The following is a 17,239-nucleotide window of genomic DNA, read 5'->3' on the forward strand; positions in this document are numbered from 1 at the left end:
AAGAAGTGCATTTGTAAATCTTCTCAACTTCTGTGCACATCGCTCTGTAACTTCAATGGGAACTGTTAAAGGAGACTTCAGAATCACAGAGATCGATGTTTGACAAATTGATGTCACGTGACTGATCAAAACAGTAACTTTTTCATTAATTGGATGATGAATTATATATTTTACTACTACACATAAATCTTGTTTGTTATATTTATTGAAAGTATTAGAATAGCCCTTTGAACGGCGAATATATCTCAGATATTGCAACAAATGAATATTTTTTAATAGTCGGCGACCATTCTGGGTGGACTTCAGCACTCTTTGATTTTTGGCGGCCATCTTGGATTTTGGGGAAAATAGGCCCAAACATTCGAGCACACCCCAAAAATATGCTTAATCACGATGTTCCCTAGCACTGTGCAAGGTTTTCTGCTTTAATCCTGCGGGGTAAAGTCACAATAGTGTTAGAATTGGAAATCCTTGCTTTTAGGAGGCCATCTTGGACGCCATCTTGGATTTTTCGGGAAAATTGGCCCATAAAACCGGGCACACCCAAACAATATGTTTTATCATTATGTTCCCAAGCATTGTGCAAGGTTTTCTGCTATAATCCAGCGGGGGGGAAGTCATATAGTGTTAAAATTGGAAATCCTTGATTTTTGGCGGCCATGTTGGACGCCATCTTGAATTTTTCGGAAAGTGGGCCCCAAAAATCGGGCACCCCCCCAAAAATATGTTTTATCATGATATTTCCCAGCACTATGCAAAGTTTCATGCTTTAGTCCGCCAAGTATCTATTTTCACCCTAAGCCACTGCACTAATGTACATAGTTGATAGGTGGATACTTGCTGAGAAAAGTGATATGGCCCCAAAGCAGAACATGCAATGATGTTTATGATGCTTATCTGACATATGTCAATAGACACTTTGGAAACAATTGCATCATTGTGTTTGATGGGTATGGCGAGTCTGTGTCCACAAATGTGTTTAAGGGGCGGCGAGAATCCAGATTTCTGAGCACAGATATTGTCTTCAATTCTGAAACACCATTGATGATCAAACAGGATAAATTCTGTCCAATGGTAAAAATCAAGTCACATTTGGAAAAGGCTCTGACACAACAATTTCATGAGCTCAATATCCCAGTGAAACAAGCCAGTGCAGATGCTGACCTTCTCATTGTACAAACGGGTATTGATTGTGCTGATAATGGGCACAAAGCCATTGTTTTTGGGACTAATGTTGATCTTCTGGCGCTCCTCATCCATTTGTGTGCTTCAGAAAGATTGTACTACCTTAAAACTGGAAGCGGAAAGACTGCTGATCGTCTATATAACATTTCGTTGTTACGGCAAGCATTGCCAGAGAGCTTCATTTCTGGGTTGCTCTTTCTCAATACCATGACTGGTTGTGACACTACATCAGCCTTGTACAGATAGGGAAAGAAAAAAGCTGTCATGTTGTTCACAACATGCAGCAACCGCTTGTCAAAGCTTTCCATAATCATTTATCCACAAAGGATATGACTGCGTTTGCAGGAGAGCAGTTCTTACTGGCATTGTATGGAGCACCTAAGTCTGTCAAATCCCTAAATGAGCACAGATATCATTGTTTCACAAGAGCCGTTGCCAAGTGTCCCATTCACACACAAATGCAGTTATCTGCCTTGCCACCTACATCGGCAGCGGCGAAAGAACCTTGTCTGAGGGTTTATCTGCAAGTGCAGCAATGGCTTGGAAGGGGTCTTCCACCAAATGAATGGGGATGGCAAACTGATTATGGCCAGCTCAAGCCAGTAACAACCCGTGACCCCCCAGCACCAGAGACATTGATCAACATGATCAAATGCAATTGTAAAACAGTTTGTGAGCGTATGTGTGGGTGCAGAAAGGCAGGATTGAAATGTTCGCGTCTATGTGGATATTGTCACGGTAACTGCAGCAATTCAAACACGGTATACCTTGCAGAGGAGGATGAAGAAGATCAGGAACTGCCATCTGATGAAACATCTCATAAATTGTCTTCCAGCGACGCTGATGAGAAAGTTGAAGATGAGCCACAGCCTTCAACTTCCTCCAGACTTACAAGGAAAAGAACATTATCTTTTTAGATCTTTAATCATACGTGTTTGAAGATGCCCTGTTACATATATCTGTAAATATTGTTTGATAGTCTTGGTATTCTGCAGAATTTTTAGGTACTGTCAGGTTGAGTTATGATATTTTCTTGAAATTGTGAGTACCCAAGGGCTATAACTCTTTTTAAAGCATGGAAATGACTACTTAAAAATTTCACTTGCTTGACTTTTGTAAAAAATCAAAGTATTGCAATTGTTGTGCCATTTATTGAGTATTCATTGACTTCTAAAAATGCCAAAACAATTGCAAATTTTCAGTTTCAGTCAAAATGTAAAAATATGATTTTATTTAGTTATATTTGGTGGTTTATGGTGAAAAGACATTGAACAATACACTTCAAGGTCTTTTGGACATATATAAGCCTTATCATTATACCTGTAGGTCTTTGTGTCACCCAAGGGTAAAATATATAAAAATTCTATTTTTAGCACAAAAAAGGGCCACAACTCCGAAATGTGATGTTTTTTCTGAAATAATAGTCAACAATCTTGAGATATATTCACTCAGTTGTCAAATATTTATGTACCTATGTATAGAAATAAAGAAGTTGTGACTATTTTATCAAGCACAAAATTGTGGTCCTCTAGGTTAGCAAAAGGTTGCATAGAGTAGCCATGTTTGCACGTGCACTATGGATTTAGCTCAAGTTGGACTTTAGGGGACTTTTAGTATGTTATGTAGGAAGGTTTGTTGAACATATCTTCCAAGTTTCATTTCTTCATCATTTCCTTCCGACCTTTTTGCTAATTTGACTTAATTGAGTGAACGGGGATGGTGTTACGCCTTTTCTAGAAATACTCCAGCAATATAACCACGGGTACACCAAAAAGGGGCTTATTACATATACCCATGTGAGAATCGAACCGGATCTTCAGCGTGGTGAGTGAACGCTTTAACCACTAGGCTACCCCACTGCAAGCGCAACATAATCTGAAATAAACACCGAACAGAATGTATCGTCACCCATTTACCGTTATGCGCCATATTTTCTCCATCAGGACTATAACACATCATGATAAAGCTGAGAAAATGTTCAGTTTGACGTTAAACCCCAACAGCCAATCATAATTGAGTACCTGTCACCTTTCAGGGTGTATTAAGAATGTATAGTCATACTTATTCTTTTGCCGTTAATACCGTTACAGCTAACGCGATTACTCAATATGTTTTTACATGGTCTGAAAATCATCAGAGTAATTTGAGAGCCTTAAGGCCAAGCAAATTGTATACAAAACTGTAATCTCTTTGTAAAAACTGTAAGCCGAAACATTCTGACTGAATAGACATACTCTTGGAATATAGTATGTTGTGCAAGTATCATCACGTCTTTGCAACCCGTGAAGATCCGGGTTAGATTATTGATCTTCAGTAACCAATGCTTGTCGTAAGAGGCGACTAACGGGATCGAGTGGTCAGGCTCGCTCACTTGGTTGACACATGTCATCGGTTACCAATTGCGTAGATCGATGTTCATGCTGTTGATCACTGGATTGTCTGTTCCAGACACGATTATTTACAGACCGCCGCCATATAGCTGAAATATTGCTGAGTGCTGTATAAAACTAAACTCACTCCCTCACTCACCGCTTTGCATCACGAAATGGCCTAAAGAAATCTGGTGACGAACAGACAAGGTGTATCGGCTGTCGGAAAAAATAACTACGGGCTCCCTTGCAGTGCAGTAATCGTTTCAACAGCATGTAATGCGATGCTAACTGCACTGAGTAGAGTGCATGTAAACCGGTTTCATAACTCTTCTCCGTCTGTAAGTTCCCGGTCACGATTGATTAAACAACGGAGAACTGATTCACACGGAGACTACTTTACAGCTGGACCCTTTTTAAAAAAGATCGCTGTGTAAAGATTCACTTACCAAGTTTACAGCTTAGAATAAACTGCTTGTCGTAAGAGCCTGTTGAAAGTTTAAACTTCTAGCCAAAGAACAAAGTTGTCGGCCTCGGACCTACGGGCCAATGTATATTTCGAACACTGTGTTTGTATGTCCTATGATTTGAACCTGTGTTGCAGATGGAAACGTGTCAGAGTATTGGACATTGCCCAAATGGTACATGTTTCTCAATCTGTGATCAGCAGATTGTTGCCCAATAACAACAAACACATAACGCTGATGATCGACGCCGATGTGGACGTCCAAGAGAGACAACTCCACCCCAGGAGACATTAGTCAGAACGGTGGCATTATGAAATGGGTTGCACACTTCCACTCAGATCAGGAACCCGATGCATTAGGCAGCTGGTGCTGTAGTACGTGCCTGAAAGCGTCAGCGCAGATGGCATCTCCCTGCACGACGTCCACGTGTCATCCCACATCTTACTGCACGTCATCCTCATCAGCGGCGTTGGCAGCATCACGACTGGAATAATTGACGATGGGCTGATGTCATGTTTTCTGACTGTTGACTTTGGACTTCCTTCTTCCAAGGATTGGAGAGTTGAAACGACCTGGTTGATGTTAACGTCCCGCAGCATGATTGATTTGCAAACTGCGCTCTATATTGCCCCCGGTACTATCGGGACACACCCATTGTACCACTCGTGGTGCCATTTGCACAACATATTGGTAGCGTGTCATCTCTCAAGATCGTGGCAGTATTGAGATCGCCCAACTGTGCTGTTTCCCAAACAGGAAAGCATCCTTGTCATACCGTGGCCAGCATTCAGTCATGACGAAAAGAACATGCTGGGGAGATATTGGACGAATAACACGACCTAGTGCACCACGTTTCCTTAAAGATATAAGCATTAGATCCAATCGTCTGTTCCGTAGCAGATGTGATCATATCCTTTCAATGTACTAGTATCAAAAGAATCAGAACAACTGGAGTTACCAAATATGTGTCACAGAGACATACATGCACGGGAAACGACATGTGATACACTAAATATGTGTCAGAGAGCTATAGATATACAGGTAACGACATGTGAGATGCTAAATATGTGTCACAGAGACATACATGCACGGGAAACGACATGTGATACACTAAATATGTGTCAGAGAGCTATAGATATACAGGTAACGACATGTGAGATGCTAAATATGTGTCACAGAGCTATAGATGTTCCGGAAACGACATGTGATATACTAATTATGTGTCAGAGAGCTATAGATGTTCAGGAAACGACATGTGAGAAACTAAATATGTCTAACAGAGCTATAGATGTACAGGAAACGACATGTCAGATGCTAAATATGTGTCACAACGCTATAGATGTACAGGAAACGACATGTGAGATACCAAATATGTTTCAGAGAGCTATAGATATACATCAAACGGCATGTGAGATACTAAATATGTCTAACAGAGCTATAGATATACAGGAAACGACATGTCAGATACCAAATATGTCTAACAGAGCTATAGATGTACAGGAAACGACATGTGAGATGCTAAATATGTGTCACAGAGCTATAGATGTACAGGAACGACATGTCAGATGCTAAATATGTCTAACAGAGCTATACATGTACAGGAAACGACATGTGAGATACTAAATATTTGTCAGAGAGCTATAGATATACATGAAACGACATGTGAGATACCAAATATGTCTAACAGAGCTGCAGATGTACAGGAAACGAAATGTCAGATATCAAATATGTCTAACAGAGCTATGGATGTACAGTAAACGGCATGTGAGATGCTAAATATGTGTCAGAGAGCTTTAGATATACAGGAAGCGACATGTGAGATACAAAATATGTCTAACAGAGCTATAGATGTACAGGAACGACATGTCAGATGTTAAATATGTCTAACAGAGCTATACATGTACAGGAAACGACATGTGAGATACAAAATATGTCTAACAGAGCTATAGATGTACAGGAACGACATGTCAGATGCTAAATATGTCTAACAGAGCTATACATGTACAGGAAACGACATGTGAGATACTAAATATGTTTCAGAGAGCTATAGATATACATGAAACGACATGTAAGATACCAAACATGTCTAACAGAGCTATAGATGTACAGGAAACGATATGTGAGATACCAAATATGTCTAACAGAGCTATAGATGTACAGGAAACGACACGTCAGATACCAAATATGTCTAAAAGAGCTATAGATGTACAGGAAACGACATGTGAGATGCCAAATATGTCTAACAGAGCTATAGATGTACAAGAAACGACATGTCAGATGCCAAATATGTCTAACAGAGCTACAGATGTACAGGAAACGGCATTTGAGATAATAAATGTGTGTCACAGAGCTACAGATGTACAGGAAACGACATGTTAGATACCAAATGTGTCTAACAGAGCTATAGATGTACATGAAACGACATGTGAGTTTACACAGTTGTCGGACAGAGATGTGCCTGACAAACATCTTCTTTGAAACAGATGGTGTATGAAAGGATGCATCTTGGTTAAAAAGACGATGTACAATTTTGACCAATATTCAGGAGGCTTTGCGTTCTACAGTCACTGTGTGTAGTTCAAATACGCCTCCATCGTTATCTACAGGGTCCACTCTGGAAATATCAAACGCAGCTTTAGATTGCTTAGTTTTCCGGGCCTGAGTCGGTTCCCGACACGCCTGAATGAATTTGATCAGATTTAGTTGTTGCCCGTAATATCAATCAATGCGTTCTCTGTTCAAGAAACTCTCATGTAGCTGGGATATGCGTGAGAATATTCACTTTAATCTGTACCTCTGTGAGTTGCATGTTTGTTTTCTTGTGTTTTGTGTGACATGTGAGAATATGCAAGGAGATTTGAAGGGCACAGAGTCGATACCCGTCCAAAGACTTGCCAAAAGAAGATAAAAGATTGCTGCGGCTATTACCCTTCGTGACGCTTGTCGTTAGAGGGGTAACTCAAGGACCTGTCGTAGGTATACAGTGTCTTAATGGAGTATTGATGATACAACTGTAGCAAGGAGTCTCCGTGGGCCTCCACTCAAAACTGTCATTAGTCCGGGCTAAAACAAACACACACACACACACACAATCACATTCACACACATACTCACACGCACAGTCACTCACTGACACACCCTAACACACGCACGCACGCACGCTTATGTATATGAGTGCATATGTCTTGGTCCGACGTCAAACACCATTTCACCTCCGCCAACACAAACATTAAAATATGTTCATTATATCTCTGGCATTAATGGGTACAACAAGGACTGGTCGGCCCGGAGTCAGTATAATGTGTCTGAGTGGGGTATTAATGCTTCACTGTGGCATGGTATCTCAGTGGGCAAGCACTATAAAACCAGCTTAAGTCTGGGCTAGTACAAGCAGCCGCACATACACATACACACGCATGCACGTCGTCATATGAGCGAAATATTCTCAAGCACGACGTTAAACCCAATTTCACCTCACCTCACCTCACCTCAAATCAATTCGACGATTTGCAAACATAAGCCGTGTCAGGATCCACTTGAATCAAGGATTCTCCCCGCAACGAGAGACATACATGTATGTACTACTGGAATACAGCAGCTGTGCATTATTTGATGCTATGGGGTTTTTGATGCAAAAAGATGATAACACGATTTGTGGTTTTTCTTCATCACTGTTTAACTGTTGACAGGAAAATATCGAAATCCGTATCGAAGAATTGAAGAAGTGATGGCGTCAAAAGTCAGTTCACAAATTCAGTATAGAGTATGTCCACCATTGGCGTTGATGTAGGCTTGACAACGACGACGCACAGACGACACTATGCGATAGAACAAAGCATGGGGAATGTTCTTACATGTCCGAACCGACGCTTGTCCAAATTCAGCTGTCAGTGGCTGATTCTGGGCTTGACGTAAACGTCGCTCCATTTCATCCCAAGCGTCCTCGATAGGGGACAGGTCCGCAGAAACAGTTGGCCAGTTGGTTCTGCTGTCTCAGGAAATCTGTCACAACACGAACGACATGTGGACGGGCACTATCTTGCTGAAGCATGAAGTTACGTCTCTGTCCTTGAATTAAAGGCTGCACATGAGGCCCAATGATCTCATCCCTGTATCTCAGACGTATCAGATTGATACGCGTATACGTGACATCAAATTTCATGCAAAGTGCTTTACTACATGTTTATTTAGGGTTATTTTTATAACTTTTAAAATAACCTTTATTTTATGCATTTTTATGTTATGCACACTATTTTTTCCGCTAGTATATTTGATTAGTGTTGAAAGCAGTTAATCCCAGCTCAGTAATCACCTGCCACAAAGAAGACATACACAATGTCACATTTTATCATACAATGACTAGCGTTCTCGGCAGGATAAAGCCAACGGATATTTTCGGTATCCGGTGGTGTCATATAAGGATATCTATGCAAATTAGAGAGGTCATCTGCAAATTTAGGGACTACTTTCACAAACATGGTGTCACGTGTCGACGATCGCGTCCGGATTGACGGCTGTGATTACGGTACTGTCAGTGCTTTAATGCAAGAAAATTCATGTCTGTTTATGATGCAGTGGATTACGAAGCGCAGCTTACGAAGATATAAACACCAGGGCCCTTATTCTCAAAACGTTCGTAGCACTAAGAATTCTTAACTTTGATCGTAGCCAGTGTGTTAGGAATGGGCTTAAGAAGTTCGTAGGGCTACGAACGTTTCGAGAATAGCTAGCCAGGTCCCCGACCAACTGCCAGTGTTAGCAAGCAGACGGCACAGGAAGCCAGGTGCAGATTGTCACGAGAACATTAAAGTGTATTTATACTCAAAACCAGTATCAACCGAGAACGTCAAGATTAATTTGTGGCGAATCATAACAACATGGATTGTTGTTGTATAGGCCTGTACAAGGCGGACAACTTTTATTAACCGTTAATGATAATTACCGTAATAATTAGATGTATATAACAAATAGGCCACAAAGGTGGGGAAGGCCACGCCAAAGAACCATACTAACTTTAAAGGTAAAGAGAAAGAGAGGAGGAGGCTTGGGAGGAGATGGTTTTAAATTCCTGTGTAGAGATGCGATGTAGCTTCGAAGCCGGTCTGAAGTGAACTGAGCAGCACTACGAAAAGGCAAAGATGACGTGTGCATATGACGTCACAATTTACGTCACACCCGTAAATAAGGCGTAGGGTTTCGCGCCAAGATAGTATGGAAACTGTGCCGAGAAATTGAAAACATAAAAGTTGGTTTTTTTAATAAAATGAATTTGTAAAAAATTCTGCATTTGTTGTTCTAAAGGTTAATTGAAGGTTTCTGAAGTTCCACACAAGTTTGTTGTTATTTTTGAAACGTAAGCTCGGATTTATTGACAACAACACGTGTTTTAACATAAAGTAATAACTAGATGACCTAACGCAGTCAACTGAGTGATCAGAAGAAAATCGTGTCACCGAGCTTGTGACGTAACGTATTACTACGTGCCTATCTGGGATGTCATAGATATCTGTGTACATTCCACGAAGTTTAGTTTCATGGTTTGTGGCAATTGAAATCGCATTTCTTTTTAAATTATAAAGTAAGAATTACTTTGTATGATAAATATGTTATCACACTCGTGTGTTTTGGGATGGTTAATATATTGCATTAGGAGTAAACTACAATGTCTGTCCTAGTGCAGGATATTAGCGAGCCTGATCACCCGATCCCGCTAGTCGCGTCTTGCAAGCATGGGTTACTGAAGACCAATTCTAACCCGGATCTTCACAAGTTCATTTTGAAAAGACATATCTTTGACATCAGTGGCTGTAACTTTGAATTCCGTGTCAAGCAGGAGTGATCCTTCGTGTACAATTGTTGGAGCATACACACGAAGTCCGGTGATTTTTAGGTTGTGTTTACAAGTTTGGTGAAACCGTGCGAGAAAAGTTATGGCGCTCACAAACCTAAACAGGTAATAGATGCGAAACGGGATTCGAACCTGCAATCATAGATTTATGTCGTTCACATGAGAGGCAGTGTGCAAACGAATAAAGGCGCCTTACAACGGTACAAACCTATCATTGTGGGTTCGCATCCCGTTCACAAACTGAGCTCGTATATTTTACCAAACTAATAGACGTTAGACTCCTGCATTACCCGTGGCTTCTTCCCACATTTGGGGCGGTGGGGTAGCCTAGTGGTTAAAGCGTTGGCTCGTCACGCCGAAGACCCGGGTTCGATTCCCCTCATGGGCACAATGTGTGAAGCCCATTTCTGGTGTCCCTCGCCGTGATATTGCTGGAATATTGCTAAAAGCGGCGTAAAACTTAACTCAGTCAATCAGTCAATCTTCCCACATTTAAGCTGACACGTCTGAATACAAGTTCAATACTCTTCAAAAGCGGCGTGAAACAAAACGTACCCACTCATTCGCTTATCAATATCCGTACTCACTCACGAATTATCTTAATTATCAGATATATCCAACGAGATTTAAGACATACATTTCCATTCGATGGGCGTATGGTTGACGTTTCGATTTTATCATGGTCTTATGTTACAATATCAAGAACGTGTGCGTAGGTGTATCCGATCACCTCACATTAGTGTGGGGAATTGGTTAAAATCTCATAATTCATGATTGATTTATTGCAGATATTGGTTAGCGTCATTTATCAAATAATCCTGGTTATGTTTGTTAATGCACAAAAATAAAGAAACATCATGTTGATCTTTCGAGGTTTTTGCAAACTGCACAATATGCACAAAATTTCACATCTTTAAAGAATGACTAGTATGTTAGGAACATAAATTTCTTGGAGTCTTCAAGATGAATTCAATCATGACAAGGAACGAGCTTGTAGTGCTTATGAAATGTAACAGAAAAAAACAACCTTGTGGAAAATATTGTTCATGCAAACAAGTGATCAAAAACTGTTTGTGTTCGATTATCGATTGCTTAGTCGTTTAGTCATGCGGCCAATCTTCGATTATTTTAATTATTCGGACCAAGACTATCTCACGTGATTCACGTTCATACCTTTTGTATGAACTGACTGTATCGACTGAAGCATACGCCTCTCCTATCCCTGCACCAAGAGACAAAGTCTTCGTAAATGAAACATATTTGAACTTGCGGCCAATGAAGAACTGATCTACATTTAAGAACTACTTCCTTAATATCATATTTATTTTTTATCAATGACGACCCGGGGCGGAGGGGTAGGCTAATGGTTAAAGCGTCCGCTCGACATGCTGAAGACCCGGGTTCGATTCCCCACATGGGTGCAATGTGTGAAGCCCATTTCTGGTGTCCCCCGCCGTGATATTGCTGGAATATTGCTAAAAGCGGCGTAAAACCATACTCACTCACTCACTCACTCACTCACTCACTCAATGACGACCTCACTCTGCAGGATACCACAGTTTAATTATCTTTCTAAACGTGTCCTTCCCCAAAACTTGACTGAGTTAACTTTTGCGCCTGTTTTTAGAAAATAATCCAGCAATATCACGGCGGGGACACCAGGAATTGTCTTCACACATTGTGGAGAATCGAACCCGACCCTTCGGAGTCATGAGCGGACGCTGTGACACTTCGCTACCCCACCGACCCCTTCCAGTAAGACTTAAGACACGTTTATACGGTTCTTCTCTTAAGTGCAAACATGCGCACAGTATACAGGGAGATCCTGTAGTAAAATTAGATTGTTTTCGAAAACGTCAAAAACGCGTAAGATTTGTATTTCTCACATTTTTGTAAGAATTAATGTGTCTTAGTGCCTGTTAGTTCTATGTTTGTCCACAGAGTATACACTGCTGATGACATAACATATTCCGAAATTCTTGTAATGGAAAGATTTAAAAAATGTCAGAAAATTAACCAATTGTTACATATTACGTTTTTATATATATCAGACGTGTCGTAAGAGCGACTAACGGGGTCGGGTGGTTTCGCTCGCTGACTTGGTTGGAGCATGTCATCGTATTCCAATCACATAGATCGATGCTCATGATGTCACTCACTGGATTGTGTGGTCCAGACACACAAACCGAGGTCACATAACTTGAACATTGCTTAATGTGGTGCATTAAACAAGCAATCACAATATATGAGTTGAGATGAGATAAATGGGATTTAACGTTTTAGGTTTATATTACAGTTTAATATCAAAGTGCATGTACGTGTGTGTGGCTGCTTTAATCGTCGAAACTTGGGTTGGCTTCACAGTTCAGCCTTACTTAAACTCCATATCCAGGTTTACCCCACTCAGACAAGAAATACCAGTCCATGTGTTGCCCCTTAATGTCGAGCGCAAGGAAGAGTAACATTAAATGCCATCTTTTAACATATCCTAGGCCTGTTATGAACGCATCCAGAAACATCATTGTATATAACTACAGATATACAGCACAGTTACATGCATCCCCTCACTCTTACGCCTTGTTTCATGGTAAATTATATGTAAAAGCTAAATTATAAAATACGGTGATACAATCGTTTTGTAAAATCAGACCACCCCCCCCCCCCCCTCTCAGTTGCAAATGAACACGGGGTGAGTGAGTGAACTAAACTCACTCATTCACCTAGGTACAGAGCATAGGTGAATGAATGACCGATGAAATTACACCACATGTACCCGGTGCCAATAAATATATTACGTAAGTAAGGTGGTTTAACACAGTTTAGAACGGTACTCCATGATATTGTCACTGCATGACAGCCTAATGTGTGACGTAAGTCATAAGTGATGCGGGTCTCATAAGGATACTGGCTTGATGAAGCCCATGAGCTCGGGTATGGTGCTACCATAACTTGGAACCATCATCAGTTCGAAGCGTGATTCGAACCCCAGATAAAAATATCTTCCGTGTCCAGGGCTCCGCAGAGCGAACTGCGGTGCGAAGGCGACTGGAATGCCTGTGCCACCCATCTGCGTATGTATGTATACTCATGGAAACGAGGGAATATACAAGTGTTTAATATCTATTTCCAGAATTTCACTCACAGTGTTATACATACCTTGTGAAGAAACCTGGAAAAGAATAAAGGAACACTTGTACTTTCATGCGTTCCCTTATTTGTTTCCATGAGTATATCTTAGGAACAGACAGGCGTACCTCATATTGGAACGTCCCATTGATCTTGTACCAATATACCTGATATCAGATGCGTACAACCAACATGACTCGACCATTAACATACCCATACAAACATACCTGATATCATTACAACAGACACGTAATCCAACATACGACACTACCATTACCACTGTCGAGCCCTCGTTCATTTGAATGCATCCTTCTTATCTGGTCTCCTATTATCATGCCTGTGCCCACGTACCTCTGCATGAATCACAAGAAGAGATTTGGAATCTATGTCCAGATCACAAATCGAATTTCACTTCGACAATGACGTTGGGTGCACCTGCCGACTAATATACTATTCACACTTTGCTAAGGATCAAATCATTGATTCAACATATAACTATGATATGGGGTCAAATTTGGTTTAAATATCTAAGCCTATTGTAAGCATGGATCCAAGTTTTCAGTATGTCACTGCATCTTGTCGATCCCCTACCTGCTGTTTACAGGCGTTGTGTACTTGTCAGTGACCCGTGCCATGATTTGCAAAATGGTTGGTTGGTGCCATGAAAACCATTTTTATGGTTACCCATGTATCACGTGCATACGGTTCGCTTAAAGCGGCTGTTTACCTAAAGATGTGTTACCATATCATTATTTATCCAGGTTTAAATGGATACAATTTCAAATTATAAATCTAAGTAAAGTTGCGAATTTTTATGATCCTTAGCAAAGTGTGAGTAGTATATACATTCTGTATCGCTGCATCCAATCACGCAACTTCACGCAATGTGTCATGATGCTAGATTTAGAAATAGGTTTGTTCGGAAAGAGTATTGTTGGTATGCACCATTTATGCAGACCATGTATGCCATTTCTTTTCTCAGAATTAAATATATCTTGGACACACGGTATTATTCAACAGTGTTGGTTATGAATTTTCAGAACAGAAACATTGCCTCCCAGTAGAACTGTTATTTCAAAGTCAATCCTTAACAAAGAATCACTGTGTTCACCTTAACAACCCGAAAACGTGTTTATCTATTTGTCGCCGTCTTTGGAGAGTGAATGGGTTTAATTTTATGCCGTTTCTCAACATTATTCCAGCAATATCACGGCGGGGCCACCAACATGTGTTTCACACATTGTACCCATGTGGGGAATCGAAGCCGGGTGTTCGGCGTGACGAGCGAACGCTTTAACCACTTGGCTACCCAACAACCAACATCTCATGATATCATATACATCTGACACTAACTTCTTCGGTCGCATCTCTCCAATACAATGTCAAAGAAAGAAAACATTCAGGAAAAACAATTTGAAACGATTTTATGTATTGTATAAATAAGATTTACAACGGGTAGCTGAATTACATTATCTCAAAAAAGAACAGTTTTTCAACTCAAGCACCCAGCAGCCATGACGTTGGGTTTGTCGACTGGAGATAAGACTGTAGAACTAATAATGCACTATTGTCGCTTCCGCTTCTTCGCTTTCCTTCTTTCACAATTACACGCAACAGTTACAAACTGGTATGTGAAGTACCACTTCTCCTCGTAAGTGGTGTTTGTTGTCCCTGTAAGAGGTAAAGGGTTGCATCTATCCGGGTCCCTCATCAATAAACGAATCTTGTATTTTTTAGGGACACAGTTATAGATTCTAAAAAAGCATTTGTCCGTGACACACTTTGCGTCGGTGACGTAAGGAGGGAAAATACCTTCCTTCATCTTTTTATATTCATGGTCCATTTTGCATTCCCATGGAGGGTCTTTGTTTGATTTTTTCACTTTATCACGGAGTTCTTTCTTCAATTGTTTTCTGCTCCTTGCGTCATGAGATCTATGTCCTTTGTTTCTACGACCACTAAGCGCTAGTTTCAGATGAAGTGTACCAAAATCGCTTAGCGAGCCCCTTTTTGTCAAGTGGGGACCTCGATGTGGCAACTCATCGTCCGATACACCTCTCTTGCGTCTCATGTAATTGAACACTTGTGCTTTATCTTCATAGCTGGGTTTCTTAGCATCCTCATGTTTATTTTCAATATATTCATCCTCTTCGTCAACGTCTTCATTCTCACCATAAATCACATCATCGTCAATATCAGCAGATGGATCGTCTCCTTGAAATTCATCTAAGTCCTCTTCATCACTATAACCATCCTCCCGGACTTTGTCAGCACTATTGGCAAGTCTTAAAGACTCTAAATCAGAGCCCATTCTCGAGCCATCAAAAGATGAGCCCATTCTCTTCTGAAGCTGTTCATCTGTTAAAGGTCTGCAATAAGGTGTCCTATAGTACATAGCTCCGGGCGTTTTCCCTTTAGGGGCTTCTATTCTAGGATTTGGGTATGCAACACACGAACTCACAAGGAGAAAAAGAAACACGATGGCACAAAGAAGACGCTTCTTTACTGGAAGACGAACCTGGAACAGAAAAACAGAATGTCAAGGCCATGTCATAATACAACATCGGTAAAAACTACAATATGCACAGATGATTCATAAACCATTGCAACAACAAATTCTGAAATATTTTAGCAGTTTGCAATAACAACAAAAGAACATTGACATTTAACGTGCCGGACCTTTGTTAGAAAAACCTTTTCCATATCCTTCGTGTTCACATTGAACGTTAATCGAATGAAACAATATTGTTATATAGGCATTGACCACTGGGAGTGTTAGCAACGTCATTGTCAGCGACACATACGTGTCTATGCGTTGTCCTCGTGCCTATCACACCTCCTGCCAATACTCCACATGCTAAGGTTATTCTGAATGATATAAGCCAAACTATATCAAATATTACACTGTTTTAGAACGCTGATGTTTGTCTTGATAGGCGATTAACTGCACTTGGAATACAATCTCCAAGAATATCTATCAGGGGCGATAACTTCAAATGTCACCACATGTTCAAACTGATATTCTCATTATTGAAATCAGTGCGAATAAACAGCGTGTGTATCAGTTATTACTTAATAGTTAGCAATTCGTTTCCGTTGTTGCCAAATCATATTATAACGTTACATTTCCTGGCTAGGGGATATACATGTACAGTTCCTGACGGTTCTTGGCACTTCCGTACTCCAAACCATCACCAGCCAGTGTAATGATATATCCGTATTCATTTGATTCCGCGATGAAATCGATTATAATATCTACGCTTAAACTGTCCACGTCTCACAATACCTAGGACTGCTGTGAACACATTGGATTTAGTTAGCGACCCTATGTGAATCCCATCACTAGAGTCTTCATGAGCCGAACGTTGTACAGACATAGAGCCTTGGTTTTCTACCTGACCAGTTTGCAAGTTCATTCACAATGTTTCTTGACCATACATAAGCAAACATTGCAAATGGACCTTTAATGTAGTCATGAAAAATTGCCTTAGCATCTTACGCATATAAAACTACATTAAACAAATTCGTTCGTGGAAAGCATTGGAGACATATGACACAACACCACCGAGGTTCGAAGCCTGAAATGTTGACAAATTATTCCAGGGTGACGTTTTGAACCCTAGCAACAGACACACGTACCTACCCATGGGATCATAGTTAACGCAACGGTCACAGAAAGTCTTTCTAGTCAACATTTAAGACAAGTGAACAGCGCTCTCAAAGTGTCCTCTCATTGTGAACACCAGACATAAGACCATTCTAAGGTTATCATAATCCACAATGACGTACATACAAGAAAACTTGTTCAAAGTCTCAGTGTTTCAAATTTCTTTTCAAGTCCCGATCGAGGCTTTTGATATTGCCAGCCTCAGATTGCTGAGCACAGCAAAACTGTACAAGTTTGACGATATATCTAAAAATATCCCGGGCGTTATTGATCGGAATACACTATAGCGATGCTGACCACTTGTTGGGCTGTGGGAGGAGGGAAGGTTCGCTATACGTACAGAAACTTTTGGACACTTCTACTTCTCAAGAATTATTTGTTCCTATTCATTCTTATGCATTCAAAAGAATTCTATGACTGCAGTTTGATACAGAGGTAGATTTTGGCCAAAATTTAATAGAAAAATACTGTTGCTGTTTCTTTACGATTCAGTGAAGGGGGAATAGCGTTATGATAGAAATAAAACCAGTTTTTTATTCGCGTGGACATGGATAGCACGAGTTTATATACGAAAACC

The 17,239-nt window shown here is 40.5% G+C and overlaps 1 protein-coding gene across 2 annotated transcripts in view; it reads right to left on the minus strand.

The window, feature by feature from the left end:
* Window positions 1-14,402: 14,402 nt before the first annotated feature.
* The window catches only part of LOC124275481, a 59,345-nt gene continuing 56,508 nt past the window's right edge, over window positions 14,403-17,239 (minus strand). For both annotated transcript variants that reach the window (XM_046711058.1, XM_046711057.1), the window contains one exon: window positions 14,403-15,513. In XM_046711058.1, the coding sequence (XP_046567014.1) occupies window positions 14,560-15,513 (954 nt within the window). In that variant the 3' untranslated portion in view covers window positions 14,403-14,559. The remainder of the gene's footprint in view (window positions 15,514-17,239) is intronic.

This window comes from Haliotis rubra, unplaced genomic scaffold (assembly GCF_003918875.1).
Source record: "Haliotis rubra isolate DU_JTF1 unplaced genomic scaffold, ASM391887v1 Scf2, whole genome shotgun sequence".
NCBI lineage: Eukaryota > Metazoa > Mollusca > Gastropoda > Lepetellida > Haliotidae > Haliotis > Haliotis rubra.